This window comes from Xenopus laevis, chromosome 9_10L (assembly GCF_017654675.1).
Source record: "Xenopus laevis strain J_2021 chromosome 9_10L, Xenopus_laevis_v10.1, whole genome shotgun sequence".
Taxonomy (NCBI): domain Eukaryota; kingdom Metazoa; phylum Chordata; class Amphibia; order Anura; family Pipidae; genus Xenopus; species Xenopus laevis.
In genome coordinates this window covers 75509496-75528811 of record NC_054387.1, presented here as the reverse complement: position 1 = coordinate 75528811, position 19316 = coordinate 75509496, and the positions used below count along the sequence as shown (strand labels likewise).

General features: G+C 38.9%; 1 protein-coding gene across 1 annotated transcript in view; it reads right to left on the bottom strand.

Annotated features, from left to right (window-relative positions):
* Positions 1-19316, bottom strand: part of myo3b.L (myosin 3b L homeolog) — a 143202-nt gene that overhangs the window by 62412 nt on the left and 61474 nt on the right. The window contains exon 9 of the mRNA XM_041576285.1: positions 10088-10243. Coding sequence (XP_041432219.1) covers positions 10088-10243 — 156 coding nt within the window. The remainder of the gene's footprint in view (positions 1-10087; positions 10244-19316) is intronic.

Sequence of the window (19316 nt, the reverse complement as noted above, 5' to 3'; positions counted from 1 at the left end):
TTGTTCCATCTAAAGCACTGCAAAAAGCAGGGAAATATAGAAGGCAGAACACATATGTTTAGAGACTACAAGAAAGCAAAAGATCTTATCATAACACAATGTTTCATTTTAAGTTTGATACATTTCTATAAGGGTTCAAATACTCGTGAATACAATAATCCTAACTAAATCTATACATTACTACAGTTTAGGCTCAAATTGCAGATCTATGAGTACAGGCAAAAATCACAGCACATTAATCAGATAAGTAGATAAGGAAGAAAACACAATGCAATTTAAAGGGTTCTTTTCCTCCTTGTTTACCTTTCTCCATCCTGTGAAGTCTCTTTTGATGAGCTGCCTTTTTGGAACATGATTCTCCTTATGTGTAACGCAGCCTTGTGGTCATGGATTTAATCTTTGGTCTTTATGTTACGGAATTAGAAGCAAAGTCAATTTGTCGGCTAACTCTATGTAATCTGTAATCTGATTATATTCAAAACCTTTTAAGAATCCAAATGGCCCACCAGAAAGGGGTTAATTAAAGATAAGATTATTCATGCAGCACCTCCCCAGATAGGCTCCTCACCTTCCCCATTGGAATGTGTGTCCTATATTTTTATACTGGAAGAAGAGCAGCGGATACAGAATTAAGCAAACTCCTGCTGTGAAACATTTAGTTCAGATGCTCCTTCCAACAGCCACAAGATCTGAACCATATCTACATGTTGGGTCTTTCATAAATCTTTGATAACAATTTTTATTCAACATAATGTGTTCATTATTGTGTCCGTCCCTATGTATTTAAGTTTTGCCTTAAACATGTACAGCCTATTGTAATACTTTAGAACTAAAGGATCCACCCACTTATATCAGTTTATTCATATATTTTAGATTATATTGTATCTCCCACAAATTTTATACAGGTATGGTATCTGTTATCCAGAAAGCTCCAAATTACAGAAAGGACATCTCCCACAGACTATATTTTATCCTAATAATCCACATTTTAAAAAATGATTTCCTTTTACTCTGTATAATAAATCAGTACCTTGTACTTGATCCAAACTAAGACATTAGTATATAATTATTGGATGCAAAACCAGCCTATTGGATTTATTTAATGTTTACATGATCTTCTAGTATGAGGTCCAAATTACAGAAAGATCGGTTATCCGGAAAACCCCAGATCCCAATCATTTTGGATAACAGGTCCCATACCGGTTCTTATTTTGAATAAGGATTTTATCAGTGAACTCAGGATAAAGACATTACAAATAAAATGAACTGACATTAGTAACTCCCTGCTGCTCACTGCCTCTTGTGGCTTCTTCTTTGCAGGAACAGAAACGCTTTTTCCGATTCCTTCCTCTACAGAAATTAATTAATTGTAGCAGAGTTATTGTAATTTACGCGCTTCCATGTTTAGGAAGTTTAATTTCCCCATTTATCTCATCAGAGAGACAGTTTTAAACCACATTATAACCGTCCTACTATTTAATCTAGAATCCCCTTGTTACTGAAACATGCTCTGGGCAACAATTACATCTACTTTATTCTTAATTTACACAATTCACTATAAAGTTTTATAATGAAACTATAAAAATAAAAATGCAGACACAACAAAAGCATAAAACCCTCCATGTGTGCTGTTTATTTTACTTAATGCGTTTAGTGTAGCGTAGAATCCAGAGGAGTTTAAGATGCATGGCATTCGGCACTGGACATTCACACACATTCTGTAGGGTTCATGTACATCTGCTGGGTGGAAAGGGAACCCTTGAGCTACTTCACTGGTCAGATAGCTAAAGCTTTAGGGTTCCACTGCATCAATAGGCTAGCCCCATGTTATCATTATTATTATCTTCCAGTGTGGACCCTACTTGCCATGTTCTTTGTTCATGTGAGCAGTTCCAGCACCATTTTTTAAATGCCTTCATTAAATAAACTTATGTTATACTATCATATTTGATACTGTATCTCTGCATTCCATATTATTCTTGTTGTCCTACTATGCCATAAAGAATACTACATGAGGGCTAAAGTTTTGCAAGACACAAAACAGCTGCAATAGATGCCCAGGCTCCTTTATCACTGATCCGCAGATCACACTGCTGCTTCATGGTTGTGGTCCCAAAATGAAAACTCTAAAGGGTTGGACTCTGAGCTAGTTTGTTGCACACAGTGCCCTGTAAATGGTCTCTACTCTGTTGCAATCCATTATTACAGGCTTTCCTGTGTATGTAGCAGCTCCAACAGATAAGATACTGTATCTTGCTTGATATGAGGTCAGTTTGACAACAGAATAATCCCAGGTGCCATCAGGCAATTTAGCAGACAACGTGCAATGTGTGCAGGATGGCATTCTTTTCCATTCATCATCATAACAAAGAAACATATTATGGGGGAAACGTAATAAAATTCGTAAAGAGAACAAATTTGCAAATAAAAATGTGCATGTTGTAATGTAATAGTGCTCATTAGGCTTTTTTTGTATTGCAAATCTTAATTGCGCATTGCAAACCTTTAACACCTGCTTGAAGGTGGCGTAAACTTTTGGAGCATATGTAATAACTTTTTCATTAAGAAGTTTTATTACATACACTGCACACTATCACAAACTATAACATTTGCAATCACTATCCTACTGTCTTGTAAGTAGCAAAGTGTTTGCAAAGGCAAAATTGTTCACTTTACGAACATTTATTTACATTGCGAACAATTTTTGCTTTAGCAAACAATATTAAATTCCCTCATATGTGTTTATCTTGCCCTAAAATTAGCCACTAATGCTTCAGAAGACTTACTTCTTCCTAGAGTTCCCCTGCACTGAAACACATTCCCACTGGCTACAAAGGGACCACCAGTGTCGGACTGGCCCACCAGGATACCAGGAAAACTCCCGGTGGGCCCAGGTATCAGGGGCCTCATGCTGCTAAACTTTTGGCCTATTTCATGGCCATTCCCTATTTCTAAGAGACAAAAGAGGCTAAATCGATGGAATAATTGATTATAGTATTTAAAGAAAACAGACTAGGAGAATAGAGGTTGAGTGAGGAGAGAAAGAATATTAGTACTGAGAGTGGGCCCCTGGTCTAAGGTTTTATGGTGGGCCCCTAGTCAAAGGATTTTGGGTGGGACCCTGGTGTCCCAGTCCGACACTGGGGACCACCCTATATGAGAAGTTACCTGTCAGGAAATACCAAGCTTAAATAGGTAAATGACAGTCCACCACCCAAATATTGTAGGAAGAGTTGGCCTTTGTTATCAGTAGAACCTTGTTTTGGTAGGACAATGCAATGTTCAGGCAATACTGGGTGATTGCTAGAAATCAGCTGCTAAACACATACAGGGTGGTTGACAAAAGTCACCTGCTCCATATCAGAAGGTTTAATTCTGCATAGGGTTTAGACTTAAGTATAAATGGTTAAAATGTATACTGTACTACAACTAGGGTTGCCACCTTTTCTGAAAAAAATACTGACCTTCCTATATTTTTATGGTTTTTCCCTATAAATAACATTGGCATCAATCAACATTTTTACTGGCCAGGCTGGGAAAATATCGGCCAGGTGGCTACCCTAACTTTATGAGTGCTTGCCCATAAAGGAGATGGTAAGTATCTGTGGGAAAGTGTATGAGAAGACAGTGCCCTGGTATTGAACTTTTCCACCTCTGTGGGATGATTTACATGGTGCTTCTGGGAGTGTTTTATTTACATGCTAAATGTGAGAACTGTTATATCTAATACTCTGCCTGTGCTTTTAGCTTTGACCTGTTACTGTTGCCAATAAGTTACATCTAATTGTCCATTTTACACATAAAATTTGGAGATATACCGTACCAAACGGAGAGCCTGTGACCTCATTGATTCCTTTTATAGAGGTAAAAGGAAAAATCAACTTTAGTGCTGAATATGAAAGTCTTTTTGTGCAGTGTAGAGCTGTGGAAATAGAGTGTGCTCAAGTGAAAAATAATTGTGTTACTGAGCAAACAAGGCAATCTGAGCGCATGATGAGATCTGAGCAGAAGAAAAGAAAAAGGGCAGGAAAGGATTCAGTCGCTTAATAAGCAGACACATTGGGGTCACTCAAACACACCTGCTTCTATTGCCCATTCCACAGTGAGAGATTTCAAAACATCCCAGCAGGCACAATACTTGGACTTGAGAGATGTAATAATGATAATGGCAAGTTATAATCATAATGTTCCTGCAGTGTTGATGGAATGGGCGATATGAATAAAAGTCATTGATTGGTACATGTAAAGACTAAACAGTTTTCCCACATATGCAGCCTAATCCCTGTATTAGCTGGAAGGGTATGTTGATGAAATGGAAATGAGCAAGGATCCATGTTTTGGATTCCAGAGCAAGGATCCATATTTTGGATTCCAGAGCAAGGATCCATGTTTTGGATTCCAGAGCAAGGATCCATGTTTTGGATTCCAGAGCAAGGATCCATGTTTCGGATTCCAGAGCAAGGATCTATGTTTTGGATTCCAGAGCAAGGATCTATGTTTTGGATTTCAGAGCAATGATCCATGTTTTGGATCCCAGAGCAAGGATCCATGTTTTGGATTCCAGAGCATCTTTGGAGGCCCTGCTTCCAGCAGAAATCATATTTTGCTAGTGATTCCTCACTCCCATTTTATGAAGGATGGAGAAAGACATTCAATCTCTGCACAACCACACACACTGTGTATAAAGGTGCCATTAGAAACTTTTTCAGAGTAGTTAATGTGTACATCATTGCATTTCCTTTCACTCTGTTCGCAATGAAGTTACAAATTATAATGCCCATTATGGACATTTGATAATTATTTATATAGCAAGATACAGTCAAATCAGGTACATAAAGGTGTACATAAAGGTGACCATACACAGCCTGAGCTTGTAAGGTTTTCTGGCCCGTACCTTATTGATTACCGCACAAGGGTCCATACACAAGTTTTCTTTTTTATACAGGCTTTATTGGGGAGGGTGCCAATCCCTACCTAAGCCAAGTAGTGACCAGAAGCATTCAGAGAGGCCAGGGTGAACTAGTTCTTCTGTATAATATACAATATAGCCACATATTTTGTTCATTTTGTTCAGGACAACAGTCCTCACAACAGCAAAAGCAGGTGCTGGCTATGCAACATGCAATTTTCAAACTGGCCCAGTCTACAGACAGACCGATATACATAGTACATGAAAATCGGTTGGTATTGTCAGGCAAACGTACATGCACAAATAATCGTAGCATAGAGGTAACAAAAGTTGCTTTATACCAGTTTCTCTATGTCAGTAGACTTACAGTACTTCCATAGAAAGATAATACATCTCTGTTCTTGTAGCATTCTACTATTTGGCATGCTTGCTTCCCATCTTTTCTTTCTACTGTTCCTCTACAATAAATCAACAAGCATTACCTTTCTTTTCCCAACTATAATTTAACTAATAAGCTTAATACACAACAGCCATGAATAACCTAGGAGAATAACCTTGCAAATTATGTGTGACATGATTCCTATTTTAATACATAATGATAGTACAAGTCAACCCAAGTCCTATAATCTGTAGCTTGTACAAGTATATGGTCATGATACTTCTTTTATTACAGTATTCTTTAGTTTTTTTAATAAGGAACATCATTCCCTATAATAACAGCGCTACATACAGATGCAGTGGTATATTGTAACGGGTTCATAGAATCTTTTGTTTTTTGGAACAAATCTTATCAGCTCCTAAATATTTCCAGCATGTATGAACTTCTGAGACTGCACATTTGCATTAGCTAAATATTCTTAGACATGAATGTTAATCAACTTGGAATCTGGCAACAGCTGGTGGGAGACAGCAGGTCACCCAGAGAACTAACAGTATTTATCACAGCAGTGAAGTGATCTGGCACAGCACAGGTACTCCATTACATTAGGAATTTTACTTACATTTATGTTCTACTCCTACATACTCTTTCTTGGCCATGTTTTATCATTTACAAGTTATCTTTTGTTTAAACCTGTATGACCTTGTCTTCAACAGCTCCAGCCAAGTCTCTCCTAGTTGCAACCAGGATCATTGAGGTGAGCAACTTTAACCCACCATTTTCAGAAGTCCATAAACTTAGACATTACATTGCTAGAACTGCAATGTATTGCAGAATGAATAAACACCTGCAAAGAGTTGACCATGCTTTTGAATAGCTCATAGACAGGTACAAGCTACAGAGAACTGCCCAACCACTTCTGTCATGTCTGCTGCTAATCATGCCCTGATACTGAGCAACCAGTGGCCTATGCCATTAATGGAAAGTGAATCATTTGATGGATGTGTGTCTTTTTTCAACCATACTTACTATGTTACTATGTTATAGTGATCTCTGCATCTTATATACTTACAAGGAATTAAAAGGTAGCATTATTAAAGTCACAAAGTTTGCACCAGGTATAGCAACCCATAGCAACCAATCAGAAGAGGATGAAAGTGAGGAAAAGCTACTACCTGTTAGTTCCTTTTGATTACTAGACCTGGAAAAAACTTTGTGATTTTTATTAAATTATCATTTAAGCAGGGCTATATGTAGGTACTGGAAAGCATGTGCCAAGGGTAGCAACTTTGGGGTGGATGGCCAATTGTGTAGAAAAAATCTGTTCCCTTTTTTGTTTTAAAGGGCACCTGTTACTCTAAAATATCTCCCCCACCAAAGTAGTAGGCTAATAGAGACCACCCTTTGTTTGGGAGTAAAAATAGGTTGTTTTCTTTAAAAAACTGCCCTATGAGCACTAGGACGCCTGCATTGGGAGGGAGTGAATGCTGCAACTTTCTCAATATGTGAATGCACAAGACATCAGATGATCATTATGCGCATGAGCACTGCATAACATGTAGGGTTGCCCCCTTACCCCTTTAAAGCCGAACACATATAGAATACACAGCCTGCATGGCTAATTAGAAACTCATTTTTAAATGCATGCTGCAGACTGAACTGATTTATGAGCAGCCATGCATCTAAATGAATTGCTAATTAGCCATGCAGGTTGTGTATTCCATGTGTGTTGGGTTTTAAAGGGGTGAGGTGGCAACCCTAACAACAAGGTGTCCTAGCTGTGGCGGGCCAATTGTGTTTAAAATAAACTGTTACCCCCACCCAGAGAGTAGGCTCTATTAGCCCACATCTCTGGTGTGGGAACATATTTTAGAGTAACACATGCCCTTTAAGGCTCCAGCCCAGTGCCCTACACTTATTGCAACATTGGGTTGGAGCTGAGCAAGATCTATGTAATCTTCATATGGACTATATTATGCATGTATCATTTGGGCAGGAGAAGAGGGACATGAGAGGAAGTGCACAGGGTAGTGCCAGGTATTATACCAGCGTTGTCCCTAAGGCAGTGATCCTCTAACCAGTGGCTCGTGAGCAACATGTTGCTCCTCAACCCCTTGGATGTTGCTACCAGTGGCCTCAAAGCAATTGCTTATTTTTCAATTCCAGGTTTGAAGGCTAGTTTTGGTTGCATAAGAAATAGGTTAACTGCCAAACAGAGCCTCCTGTAGTCTGCCAGTCCACATAGGGGCTACTAAATTCACAATCACAGCCCTTAATTCATTCAACACAGGACCATTTCTTATGCTTGCGTTGCTCCCCAACTCAATATGGCTCATGGCTAAAAAAAGTTGGGGACCCCTGCCCTAAGGCATTAAAGAATTCACTTTGCCAAGTCAGGGAACTAGTGAAACATAACAGCCAATCAGTGTTGCAGATCCCCTGTTTGAATAACAAAGACTAATTTCGTTATTATTGGTTACTAGGGTATACTAGACCTGGTAAAATCATCGCAACTTGTTTTATATTGATGTACTAAAAGTTTTTCACAACTAGACATAGAGAGATATCCATATTTTATATTACTAGTGGATATTTATTTTTTCTGGATTTTGGGGACGGCAGGGAGCTCTACAACAGTTTCATCACATTCTCAAATCCATGCAATCCAATTGTATAGCAGGAAAAGAACATATTTAAATAGGCTGCATTTTTTTCCATTTCAAGTCTTTTGCTGCTGGTGGCCTTTCTCCTCTACTTCCTAAATAGCCCAGTGCATATCTGCTTCACTGCTTATGATAATGAGGCCAGTTAACAGCCATTGGGCAGCACATATACTAGAAAAAACACGCTCTAGATTATTTGGCGTCTCAGTTCTGGGTGTTTGTCTGAGGGGAGATGGAATGCCCAGATGCAGATGTAATCACTGATATTCACTGAGATAATGTCACTAACATATTAAAATAAGTCAAGCCTTTCTTGCAGTATGAGTGTGCTGGAATTTCAATTTGTTCAGTCAACCAGATGAGCTTGTTAAATATGAAGAACCTTAAATCCTGAACCTCTTGTTTAGTCCTCATTGTATATACTTTCCACACAAATGTTGGTCAGTACGGGGTAATCTACTACCAGCTGGACAGAGTACAGAGTTATGTCAATACAAATGGCATGGTGTGGTTTACTGAAATAGAAATACATCAACATACTGTTCTGGTTTTTTATTAGTACGTTTAATATTAGTTTACTATAAGTGGAATAAAAAAAGCAAATCTATGGCCTTTTCATTAAACAGGGAATACAGAAGATATATTCATACATGTTTCTTGTGGTTTCGAGTTTTGCTATGCAAGTGTGGCTTGAGCTAGAGCTGAACAGCGATGCATATTAATTTCTCTTTAGCAGTGAAGTCCTGCCACCCTCTGGGCAAAGACAGAAAAGCAGCCAGTTTCCTTCTTTTTTTTAAATGATGGGGCTAGCTGAAGATAGGAGGCAGGGAATATAAATGCAATTTGTGAGCAGTTCACCATAATAAAGGAAAATAAAGATTACAAAGTGGGCACAGTATGATGCTTCCAGTATCTGTTGGTAAATAGATGAAATGCTATAATTATTTTTCATTTATGAGCTGCTAGTATAGTATATTGTGCTATAAAACATACCAGAGCTGTCTTTGGGGAGTACAAATAAGAGCAGTTAGATTGGATCTGCATATATAGGGGCCCAGAGAACAGCAGTTGTTGGTAGGATAGCAGGAATATTAGAGCAAGGTTAAGCAAGTTATTAACAGTAACACATTTGGGGTAATGTAACAACATACACAAAGTTAACACCAGGTCCAGCAATTCATAACAACCACTCACACATTTGTTTTCTAACAAACCCTGTTAAATTGGACCTGCCGCCAACCTGAATTGGGTACTTGGGCCCTCATCTCTGGCAGTTATTCTGCACGCCATCAATGCAGGTGGAATATTCTAAAGGCACATTTATTGGTCACCAGGCACCACCCTGGTGCCTGGTGTTATGCAAAGTTTTGGTCATTAGAAGAGGAGGTTTAACTTTTGTTGAGGAAACTAATTATAGATATACTTATAGACAGTATCACAGTGTATTCTATACTGAACAGATTCTGATTTAGCAAACTCTCTCTCTTAGTGGCCATAATTGATTTGCTCAGGTGGGTTTGGCAATTACAATCTTGCTGCCCAACCACTTTGGCCTGTATAGGATCATGATGGGCACTTTAGCCAGACTGTACTGCAATCCTATTAGATCACAGTCAGTTCATAAATTAGTTTATGTATGGCCATCTTAAGACTATACAGACAAACCACTTAACAATTTAGTTAAACTTGAAGGTCAACTGCAATGTATATTTGTGCCTTGTCTTGCTACAAGGGAATTTGGGACCTTGATGCACTAATGCTAAGAGAAGGGAAGCACAACATCTGTAAGGGTCCAGTCTCCCCATAGAAGGGAGAGGGTGGCAGAACTATCTAAGTGTCTTCATAGTATGGATATCAGAAACAAGCATGAGATGAATACTTCTCCTCTGGCTTTACCTTGCCTTCTGTAGCTGCAAGTGGATGGTCAGGATTATGACCTCTAGAACCTTTTGGTACAATTTCCCATATATAATGCCTGGACTTCCACTCTTGCCCTAATAATTGCTTTTCTCACTGCTCGGTAAATAAAGATATTTTTTATTCTTTTGTCCCTGTTTGATAAACTTGGAACAAAGCATGCAACATCTGTCAGCCTTAGTCATATCTGTTTATAATGAAAAAGGACAATGCAATTACCTTGTTTTTGCTATAGATCCCGATTGCTGTTGTACCTGGATGAGTTTGGCCAGCTGTCTTTGTAATGCCATATCTTTGCCTTGCGCTTGTTTGATGAATGGATGCTCTAGAAGATGAATGACTGATGGCCTCTTTTCAAAATCTTTAATAAGACACCTATAAGGACATAATAGGAAAATTATATGGGCAGATGTTCTTTTGTATCTTCATTATCATGACAAGCTCACCTGCAAATCCACATTACTCTTCAATGCAGCATTATGGCCAATTAATGCAATTAGAACAGAAAAATCTCAATTACACACAATGTGCAGCAATGATTCCAGATTATATAGAAAAACAAAATCTATTAGAGCCACAGAATATTTTGAAATAATGAATATTTTTAAATATGAGTGCATTTGTCATTTGTTTAAATAAGGGTGTGGCTGCACGTGCAACATGCACCTTCACTCATGTATTTTTTTTTGGCAATTATATACAATATTTGTTTTACAAAAAATGAAGAGGATGGGCTAAATAATCTGCAGCAGCACCAATAATTCCCTATAACAAATTTATTTTGTGTACTTGTGTATTAACCACTTACCATGTACTTAGGCATGTTTTTTTTTTGAGCCTGCAAAATCTCACAGTTGGAGGGCATGTATAAGAACACCCATACATTGCCTGCGTGATGCCCATAATGGCACAGGTGCATTTGCAAACAGCTGGTATATAAGGATGGGCGAATTTGACCCGTTTTGTTTCGCTAAAAATTCACTGCCAGCGAAGTGTCGCTGACGGCCATTAAAGTCTATGGGCGTCAAAAATATGTTGTAGCGCGGCGAAATTTTTTTGACAATCGTCTTTTTTTCTTTGTCGTACAACGCCATACAAGTCTATGGGCATCATTTTTGCGGCAAAAAAATTTGCCCATCACTACTGGTATATCTTGCTCCTGTTTTCTAGCATGACTTGCACCTAACAGAAAGTGCTGGCACATAAATACTAGAGTTCTGTAAAAAAGCAGCATTGTAGGAAGAAAACTCTGCAAATTATTCTAATGCTTTGCACCTTGACCCTGTTCATAATTGGGGCCCAATATAGCTTAAATACAATATGCTTTATCCAAAAATACATAAACACAAGCAAAATATGTCATTGCTGGGCAGAACTGAAGGTAAACATAACAAACAATTTGTACCATTTTCACACAAGACATATCCCCCATATGTAATACAAGCCACTGGGGGGCATTTATACATTTTGCACAGTGTATATTTATTTGCAAATGCTTGTATTGCTCATGTTTTTTTATTGAACACTGAAATATTGCACTGCTCAGCCTGTCTTTCCATTTTTTTTGTGAATTAGCATTGCGTACAAATATTTGTAAATGACCGGGGGGGGGGGTTTGCGTGAGAGGTTGTTGTGTGTAAAAATAGTGGTGACAGTAAATTAAATTCGCAATTTGCAAAACTGTTTTGCGAATATTTTTCTGCCACCAAAGTTGTGGCGTAACTCAAACAAACTCTTATCCAGCTATATAAATATAACCATGCGCAAGGCAAATATGTTCACTGTGCAAATCATTCTGTGCTGCACAAAATTTAGCAATAAGCCCCACTAAGTTTGCCCAGGAGCAGTAACCCATAGCAACTAATAAGATGTTTGCTTTTAAACGGGTGACCAGTAAATGTACCTGCTGATTGGTTTCTATGGGTTACTGCTCCTGGGCAAACTTAATGACTTTTATTACATAACCCCCACTGCTCACAAGAAACTTTACTGTTGGGCTTATACAAAAGAGGGCTAAACAAGACAAGACAGATGCTTGCACTGGATAACAGTAACTGATAAATACTACATATAAGAGATCACTTACTGCTGCCCATACTGCATGAACAGGAGCACTTAGGAGTGCATATGTGCCCTTTAGTACTCATTCAGGGGCAGTGCAGCATTCTGCATCTTGTGAAGAAGTAAAAATCCTGTGTGAAGTGCAGAGTGCAGCACCAGATAGCCCTGTCCTCAATACCTGCCATAGGCCCTATTATGGCATGCACCTGCTGGGTCTAACTAACTCATACAGTACATCTGAATCACTCACAAGATAGGGGGAGTGAGGGGAATGCCTACATGCCATCTCCCACCCATCTCTCGTGAATACATGTACAATTCCATATGGAATTAGTTCTCTAATCTGGGCATAACATTCCCTAAATTTATTTTTTTCCCCATAATCTCAAAATATATGGGCAAATTTATTAAAGGGCGAAATGAGTGACGTAATTTCGGTACTTTGCCGATTTACTAACATAACTACGAAAATTCACTAAGATGCGGATTTTACTGAACGTTACCTCTTGCGCCAGACTTGCCTTTGCCACCTCAGACCAGGTGAAGTGCAATAGAGTAGATAGAGTTCCTCAAAATTTAGTTGAAAAATTTTCTAAGTCCCAAAAAACTTGGCGTTTTTTTATAAAAAGAGCCTTCCCCCCTACATTTCCTAACATATGGCACACAAAATATACATTTTGATGGGCTTGCCATTCCCTGAAGGTTCTGGTCCTAACCTCAACCTAGAAGACTTTTTTATAGGTGATCTAAAACCAAGCATAAAACCCCCTAGTTCTCTATATAAGTGACCAACAAATGAAAATACACATGCAAGAAAATTCACCAATAAGAATTCTACTGAGCAAAAACACAATTACGGATGCAAGAAAATTCACCAATATGAATGTTGATGATGGCACTATGTCAGCCATCTTGCTGCTTTTTTTTTTAAAAAATGTAATGATTAATTCATTTTAGAATACTGGGTATTGGGGTAAAGGAACAGACTTGTTCAGTAAATGTATTTAAAGCGTCCAGCTCCACTTGCAGAAACAAATAACACAGAGGTTGATTTATACAGATGAGGTGAGATTCTCATTAATGGATTATTTTGAATATGAATGCAGACACTGACTATGAAAATCTTAGTTTTAAAAGTTTTAGTGAGCAATATTTCCTTAAGTATACAACTCTGGTGTTGCTGGACTACAGCTCTCAGACCTTGATAATATGTTAAAGTATTCTGGGATTTGTAGTCCAACAACTGAGTAAAGCATTGTGGACCAGTGCAGTGCAGTAAGGTTAAGATCCCCTTTAAATCTACATATAAAACAACCAACTACATCCCACTGTACAATATGAATACAAAATAAGAGTAAGTATGTATAGCTCACCTTATATGTATGCATATGCCCTGAAGGAAGATTTCTGTGATCTTGTACATCTGCTGTGCAGAGAATAAGGCTGTCTAGAGCATGCCAAGCAGCAGGATCCATAAAAATCTGTTCCCACAACCTGCTTATCTCTGCTCACAGGTGGTTAGAGTCTCTGTGTGGGACCTCTGGATCCCTCTCACTATATGTAACACAAAGGGAACCTCAATCACCTCACTTCTCTGCCTGCAGACTGGCTGTCCTCCCATTCAGGGACATTTGTCACTGAACATTTTTGTATTGTTCTATATTGTTCTGCCTAACTGCCTTAAAGGACAATTATTGCCAAAATCCATTCATCCCCTTGTATTCTGTAATTTGGTGTCCCAAAGGAAAAACAACTTACTGTATTTTCATTTTACTTTTCCAAGTTAAGGGGGTCATTTTCAATTTAATAAGCCTACTAGCTGTCAGTGTATGGGTCTATTTATCAGAGAGGTTTAAGTGGTCCGGACATTGGGCAGGAATAGCGATGGGCTATTCCTGGGCGTTTCAGCCAAAAATTTGCAAAACTCCGGAAAAATGAAAGAATTTGTGAAACGTATTAAAGTCAATGGGCGTCAAAATTTGAAACACGATTTTGCCATTAGTGACAATTTTTTTTACGCATGACTCTTTTGTTCAAATGCATTAAAGTCAATAAGCGACCAAAATTTATATATACGTGCCAATCTTGAGGAGCGACAATATTTTTTTCACCCGTATTTAATGTAAACATTCATGGGTGATGAAACTGGGAAATTCGCCGCAAATCCATACCTGCAAAATAAATTCGCCCATCACCAGGCAGGAGCCATAAGGCAAGTGTGGGAGGAGGTGTAGGAAATCTATGTGGTAACATTAGTCTGGCACAGACCTCTTCGCTTCCCTGGCAGCCAAATAAGATATAAGTACAAATTTAGTTGTAGACACCTCTGTTATTTGGGCCATTCTCTGTAAACTACTGTATGTGTTGCAGCATAAGACATAATACAGGTGTTCTTCTCTCAAAGCCATAACTATTCTGGTCATTTTAGAGTTAATTCACCAAGATGTTCAAATTATACTCACCATCTCGGTGTTCTCACACACACTGCATTGGATACTGTATTTTCAGCCTTTGCTGCATACCAATTCTCATACTAGTTACTCTGCACACAGCAGAAGGTACTACTCTCTTCCATGGGTAGTATGAAGGTTGAGGTCTACCTCCATCTTCCTAATGCATTCCCTAAATCTAAATCTGCAAGTACTACTGGGTTTTAAACACCAAAACAAAACTCCCAGTAGGCCATTCTTTCGAGATATCCTGACTATCAAGAGAATGCTTCTCAGGAATGCTCTAGTCCTGTCTGACACTGGGTCCTGAAAGGAGTGGTAAGCAGCCTTGTATGTATGTATGTATGTAGTTATAACTTTATTTATAAAGCGCTATAAGGAAACACAGCACTGTACAATCTTACAATACATAAAAGTACACAAAGGGAGTACAAGTAACATAATAAATACAATAAATATACATACACATATTAGTATACAAAGTGCCATGTGGTAAGAGAGGCAGTATGAAGATGGCTACTGCTCCGCAGAGCTTACAGTCTAAGTGGGTAGATAACATACAGACACAAATAGGGACTGGGGGGGCATAAGTGCACAAGGTTAAGGCATTGTCCCTTAAGTGCCAGGAGGAATGCGGGGATGGAATTCCAGAGGTAAGGCGCAGCAAGAGAGAAAGGTGGCAGTGGATGTGGATGGTGTGAAAAGAAGGAGCAGAGGAAATGACCAGAAACATACAGTGAGACAAGTGGAGAAATTTAGTGAGGAGCAGAGGAGCGAAGGCAGTTGAATATTACAAGAAGTTAATAATTAAAAGTTAACAGTAAGCAAATCTCTGGACATATTTGTTTGGCACAGGGTCAGACTGGGAGGCCCGGGCCCACCAGTGATGCTTTCCCAGGGCCCCCTCCAGACCCCTTTTTTTTGCCAATGACACAGGTATAATGATAATACCGGGTTTTTTCCAGGTGTTCCGCTGGCCCAGTCTGACCCTCGTATGGCATTTAACCTACATATCATAGATACGCAACATGGGCTGTCACCTCAGTACCATGACACTTTTGCCATTTACTGCTCGTGATGGTGAAGGTTAGTAATGTTGGAGTTGAAGGCAAAGAAATCAGTGGGTCATCGCCTCCTTGCTAATTGTTAACTAAAAGTTTTTCCAGCTCTCTACTCATTCTTGACTTCATGGTACACAATTTGTATAGACCCCTCTTAGCACATATAAGGATTATGGGTATATACTATACATGCAAGCAGTAAATATGCACTCATCCCAATACTCATTCTCAATGGCCTTCACATTTGGCGATATATTCATATTGACCCCCCTTTTTGTCTGGCATGCCCCTATCTAGAGCATGGATTTTGCCATGGATTTTGTCTCACAGCTGAGTAGGGATGTCGCGGACTGTTCGCCGGCGAACTTGTTCGCGCGAACATCGGCTGTTCGCGTCCGCCGCAAGTTCGCGAACGTCGCGCGACGTTCGCCAATAGGCGTTTGCGTCAAAATCGTTCGACCATTCGACCATTCGATCGCTAAAATCGAACGATTTTCGTTCGATTCGAACGAAAATCGTTCGATCGAACGATTAAAATCCTTCGATCGTTCGAATCGAACGATTTTCGGATGTTCGAAGTTCGCGAACTGTTCGCGAACTGTTCGCAATTTTTGCCGGTGTTCGCGAACGGCGTTCGCGAACACATTATCGGCGGTTCGCTACATCCCTACAGCTGAGGCATATGCTGCTGTTAGAATAATAGGGCCACTCGCTGTCGTACTGACATATGAGGTAATTTGTTTAAAACACCCAAAATATTCTGTATTTTATACCAACAAAACATTCTGAAACACCAGGAAAAAAACATTGCCTAATTTTTCTGAGGATGAGTAAATTTACTATACAGAGGTTGAACAAAGGAGTCTTTATCAATCTATGATTACAAATATGGAAAGATAACTTCCATTCAATATAGCAACTGCCTGTACATAAATATTTGCCTGCACACATTCTATAACATAAGCCATGTTCAGTAACCAGAAAAAAAGACAATTAACTGCGTAATTACTATTTTTCAAATCAATATAAAAATGTCTACATCAGGGAGCTTGTTGGGAGTCTAAAGATTAACTGCTCTCCAAATTGCGTCCATTCTATTACACTTTCGGTGCTGAAAAATGAATTCCCAGGATTCATTAGTAGCACTACATTAAACATAGGTCTTAGACATTCGCAGCTGTCTCGGAGGCAGGCGGCGAAGCACCGTTCTTGTTCCGCCACAATTACAGCCTATGATGAAGCATTCATTACTCGGTATAAAGAGCAGGCTCCTCCATGCGCAGGAGGCTCAGGATACAAATTAGAGGCTGCATGCACTTGGGTGATAACATTGTGGGAATTGCTCTGTCTCCACAATGGAAATATCTGCATTAGAACCAGTAAATCAGCCTGAGTCCAATTGGGAGCCATTTCTCGCTAAGTAAGAGGGAAATATATTTAGTACAGATAAAGTGAAAATGCTCAGGAAAGATAATAAGCCATATGGCTGAAATTATAAATGCAGTATTGGTTACAAGTAGTGTCACTTCTGCTTTCAATGGATTGCCAATGTTTGTTGTAAATCTATGCAAATACCATTTGGTAATGGGCACCACATTGCTAATCTCTTGAGTGAGTTATCAGCCCTTAAGTGAAATGATAATATAATATGGGAGGGTAATAAAACTTTTGCTAAATGTGAAATGTTACAGAGCTGTGCTAAAGGGGACATTTAAATTTACTTTTAATATCATATAGATTTAACTATTCTAAGCAATGTTATTTTATATGGTTTTTAGTTTGGATTTCAGCTCATACTTTTTGTGCTAGCCGTACATGGACAGCTGCTGATTTAGCTCCTTCCCACCGAGTAGGCAACTGAAAATCGGTCAGATATCTATTGGGCAGGTTCCTGTCAGGGTTGGGACTATGTTGGCTCATTGATGCAGTCCTCTCCCAACAGCCTACATTCGCCTTCGTAATGATCCAGTCATTGGCCCGAGGACCAAACAATCAAATCAGCCCGATATTGGCTAGCACATAGATGGCCATATTGGGCAAAAAATGGTCATTTGGCAACTCCTCAAAAGAAGCAGATCTTTTGGTTTATGGTTACTTATGGCTCCTAAGAGTCATTTTACCATGTTGACAATGCACTGATAAAGAAGCAACTTACATCATTTCAGAGCTGCTTTCCTAATAAAATCCAATCTTATTTGGCTTATATCGCCATCAGCAGAAGTGGTCAATACGTGAAACACAGCAGTGCTCTACATTAACATATCAAGCCGACAATCCCATTCATATTATTTGGTTAACAAGATGACCCTTATTCTTTATGCTCAAGCTTGGTTCAAGTTAAACCTCTACACCTGCAAAGCTGTTAGTATAAATAAGGGCCGGTGCTACCTTGAGAATCAGCCTTTGTGCAGTCTCTGTAACCATTTGGCAAATGTAAAAGGGCTTTAAAGCACTTACTGATCAAGCACACCAAGTTATTGGTAAAGCAGTTTATCAGAAGCACTGCAGCTAGCAGTTACAGAACCATTGCATCAAAGTGCAGCAAAATACATGTAATTGCAATCTCTCAAGTGCAAACAGGTTATGGGAATCCCTTTAAGGAAATTTACAGTGTCGTTCGTCTGTGACGTAAGCCAGCAATAAATAAAAGAGCTCATTGTGTTTTTCTTTCCGGCAACATTTAAATTACACATCCTTTTGAAATACACCCGTAGGCAGCTGAACCGGCCAAACATATTTACTGTCTGCTCCCAGCACCAGATGATAAATAACATACATCACGCTCGTCTTCAGAGATAATGAGATGATTGATTTAATGTACACTGTAGTGGTCAATTGTCACCTGCATTATAGATATTCTGTTGTGAAGAAAGCATTTATATCGATATTGATCTCGTCCTCCAGAGGAATATTTAGAAGCCACTAATCTTCTGTCTGTATATAAATTTAGAAAGATTCCTTTAAAATAAATGGACACAGATGAGTTTTTGTATGTGGCCTCGTTGGAAAGGAATTACACTTGAAAGGTGACAAACAAATGTAATTTACTGCTCATGCAAAGTAGTGGCTAATCCAGATGTACAAAGCAATGCAATGCAAAGCAAAGGGAAGATTCTGTTTTAGTTTTACCTGATTATTTCATAAATTATAGTGTCTAATAATCCCATTATTTGTAATGGAATATAAAATCTGCTTTTATAGAAAAAATAACCTCTTCCCCTTTTATCCTTACAACTCTTAATTGACTCATGAGGAGTTATTTTTGTGCAAAGGGCAATATCAGATGCAAATTGAAATATTTTTATGCATAATGCAGAGCTTCTCCTTATAATTGCACTCTACACATTCTACACATTCGTGGTCAGTTAGTTTGAGTCCGGTGCACTAGGTACTAGTGCTCCGGTAAGAAAAAGGGATGCACATGCGCGCTATCTTTTAGGAGGGAGGGCACGATGGAGGGCCCCCAGGGCAAATCCAGCCCTGACTGGAAAAGTAATTTCCAGGACTGAGTCACTTCCACAGTGTTTGCGTTGGAATTGCTGGGCGCCAGTGACATAACCATTTATAGGAACCCTGGACTAACCATAAATAGAGGCAGGATGGATGCATTGGTAACCATATGGAAGTGCAGGAGTGCAAGTACCTTAATGAATGTTGTTATGTACACTCTATTGCATTCATTTTAGGGCACCCACAATTGTGAATACATACATAAATGACCTCTATGTTGTTTGTAAAGGAGAAACAGCAGGAGACACTTGGTTGCACTAGAAAAATGCATTGACATGAAAGAAATATAAAAACATATTTTAGGGAGGGCTGGTTCTTCTTTTTAATTTGCGTAATTATATATATATATATATATATATATATATA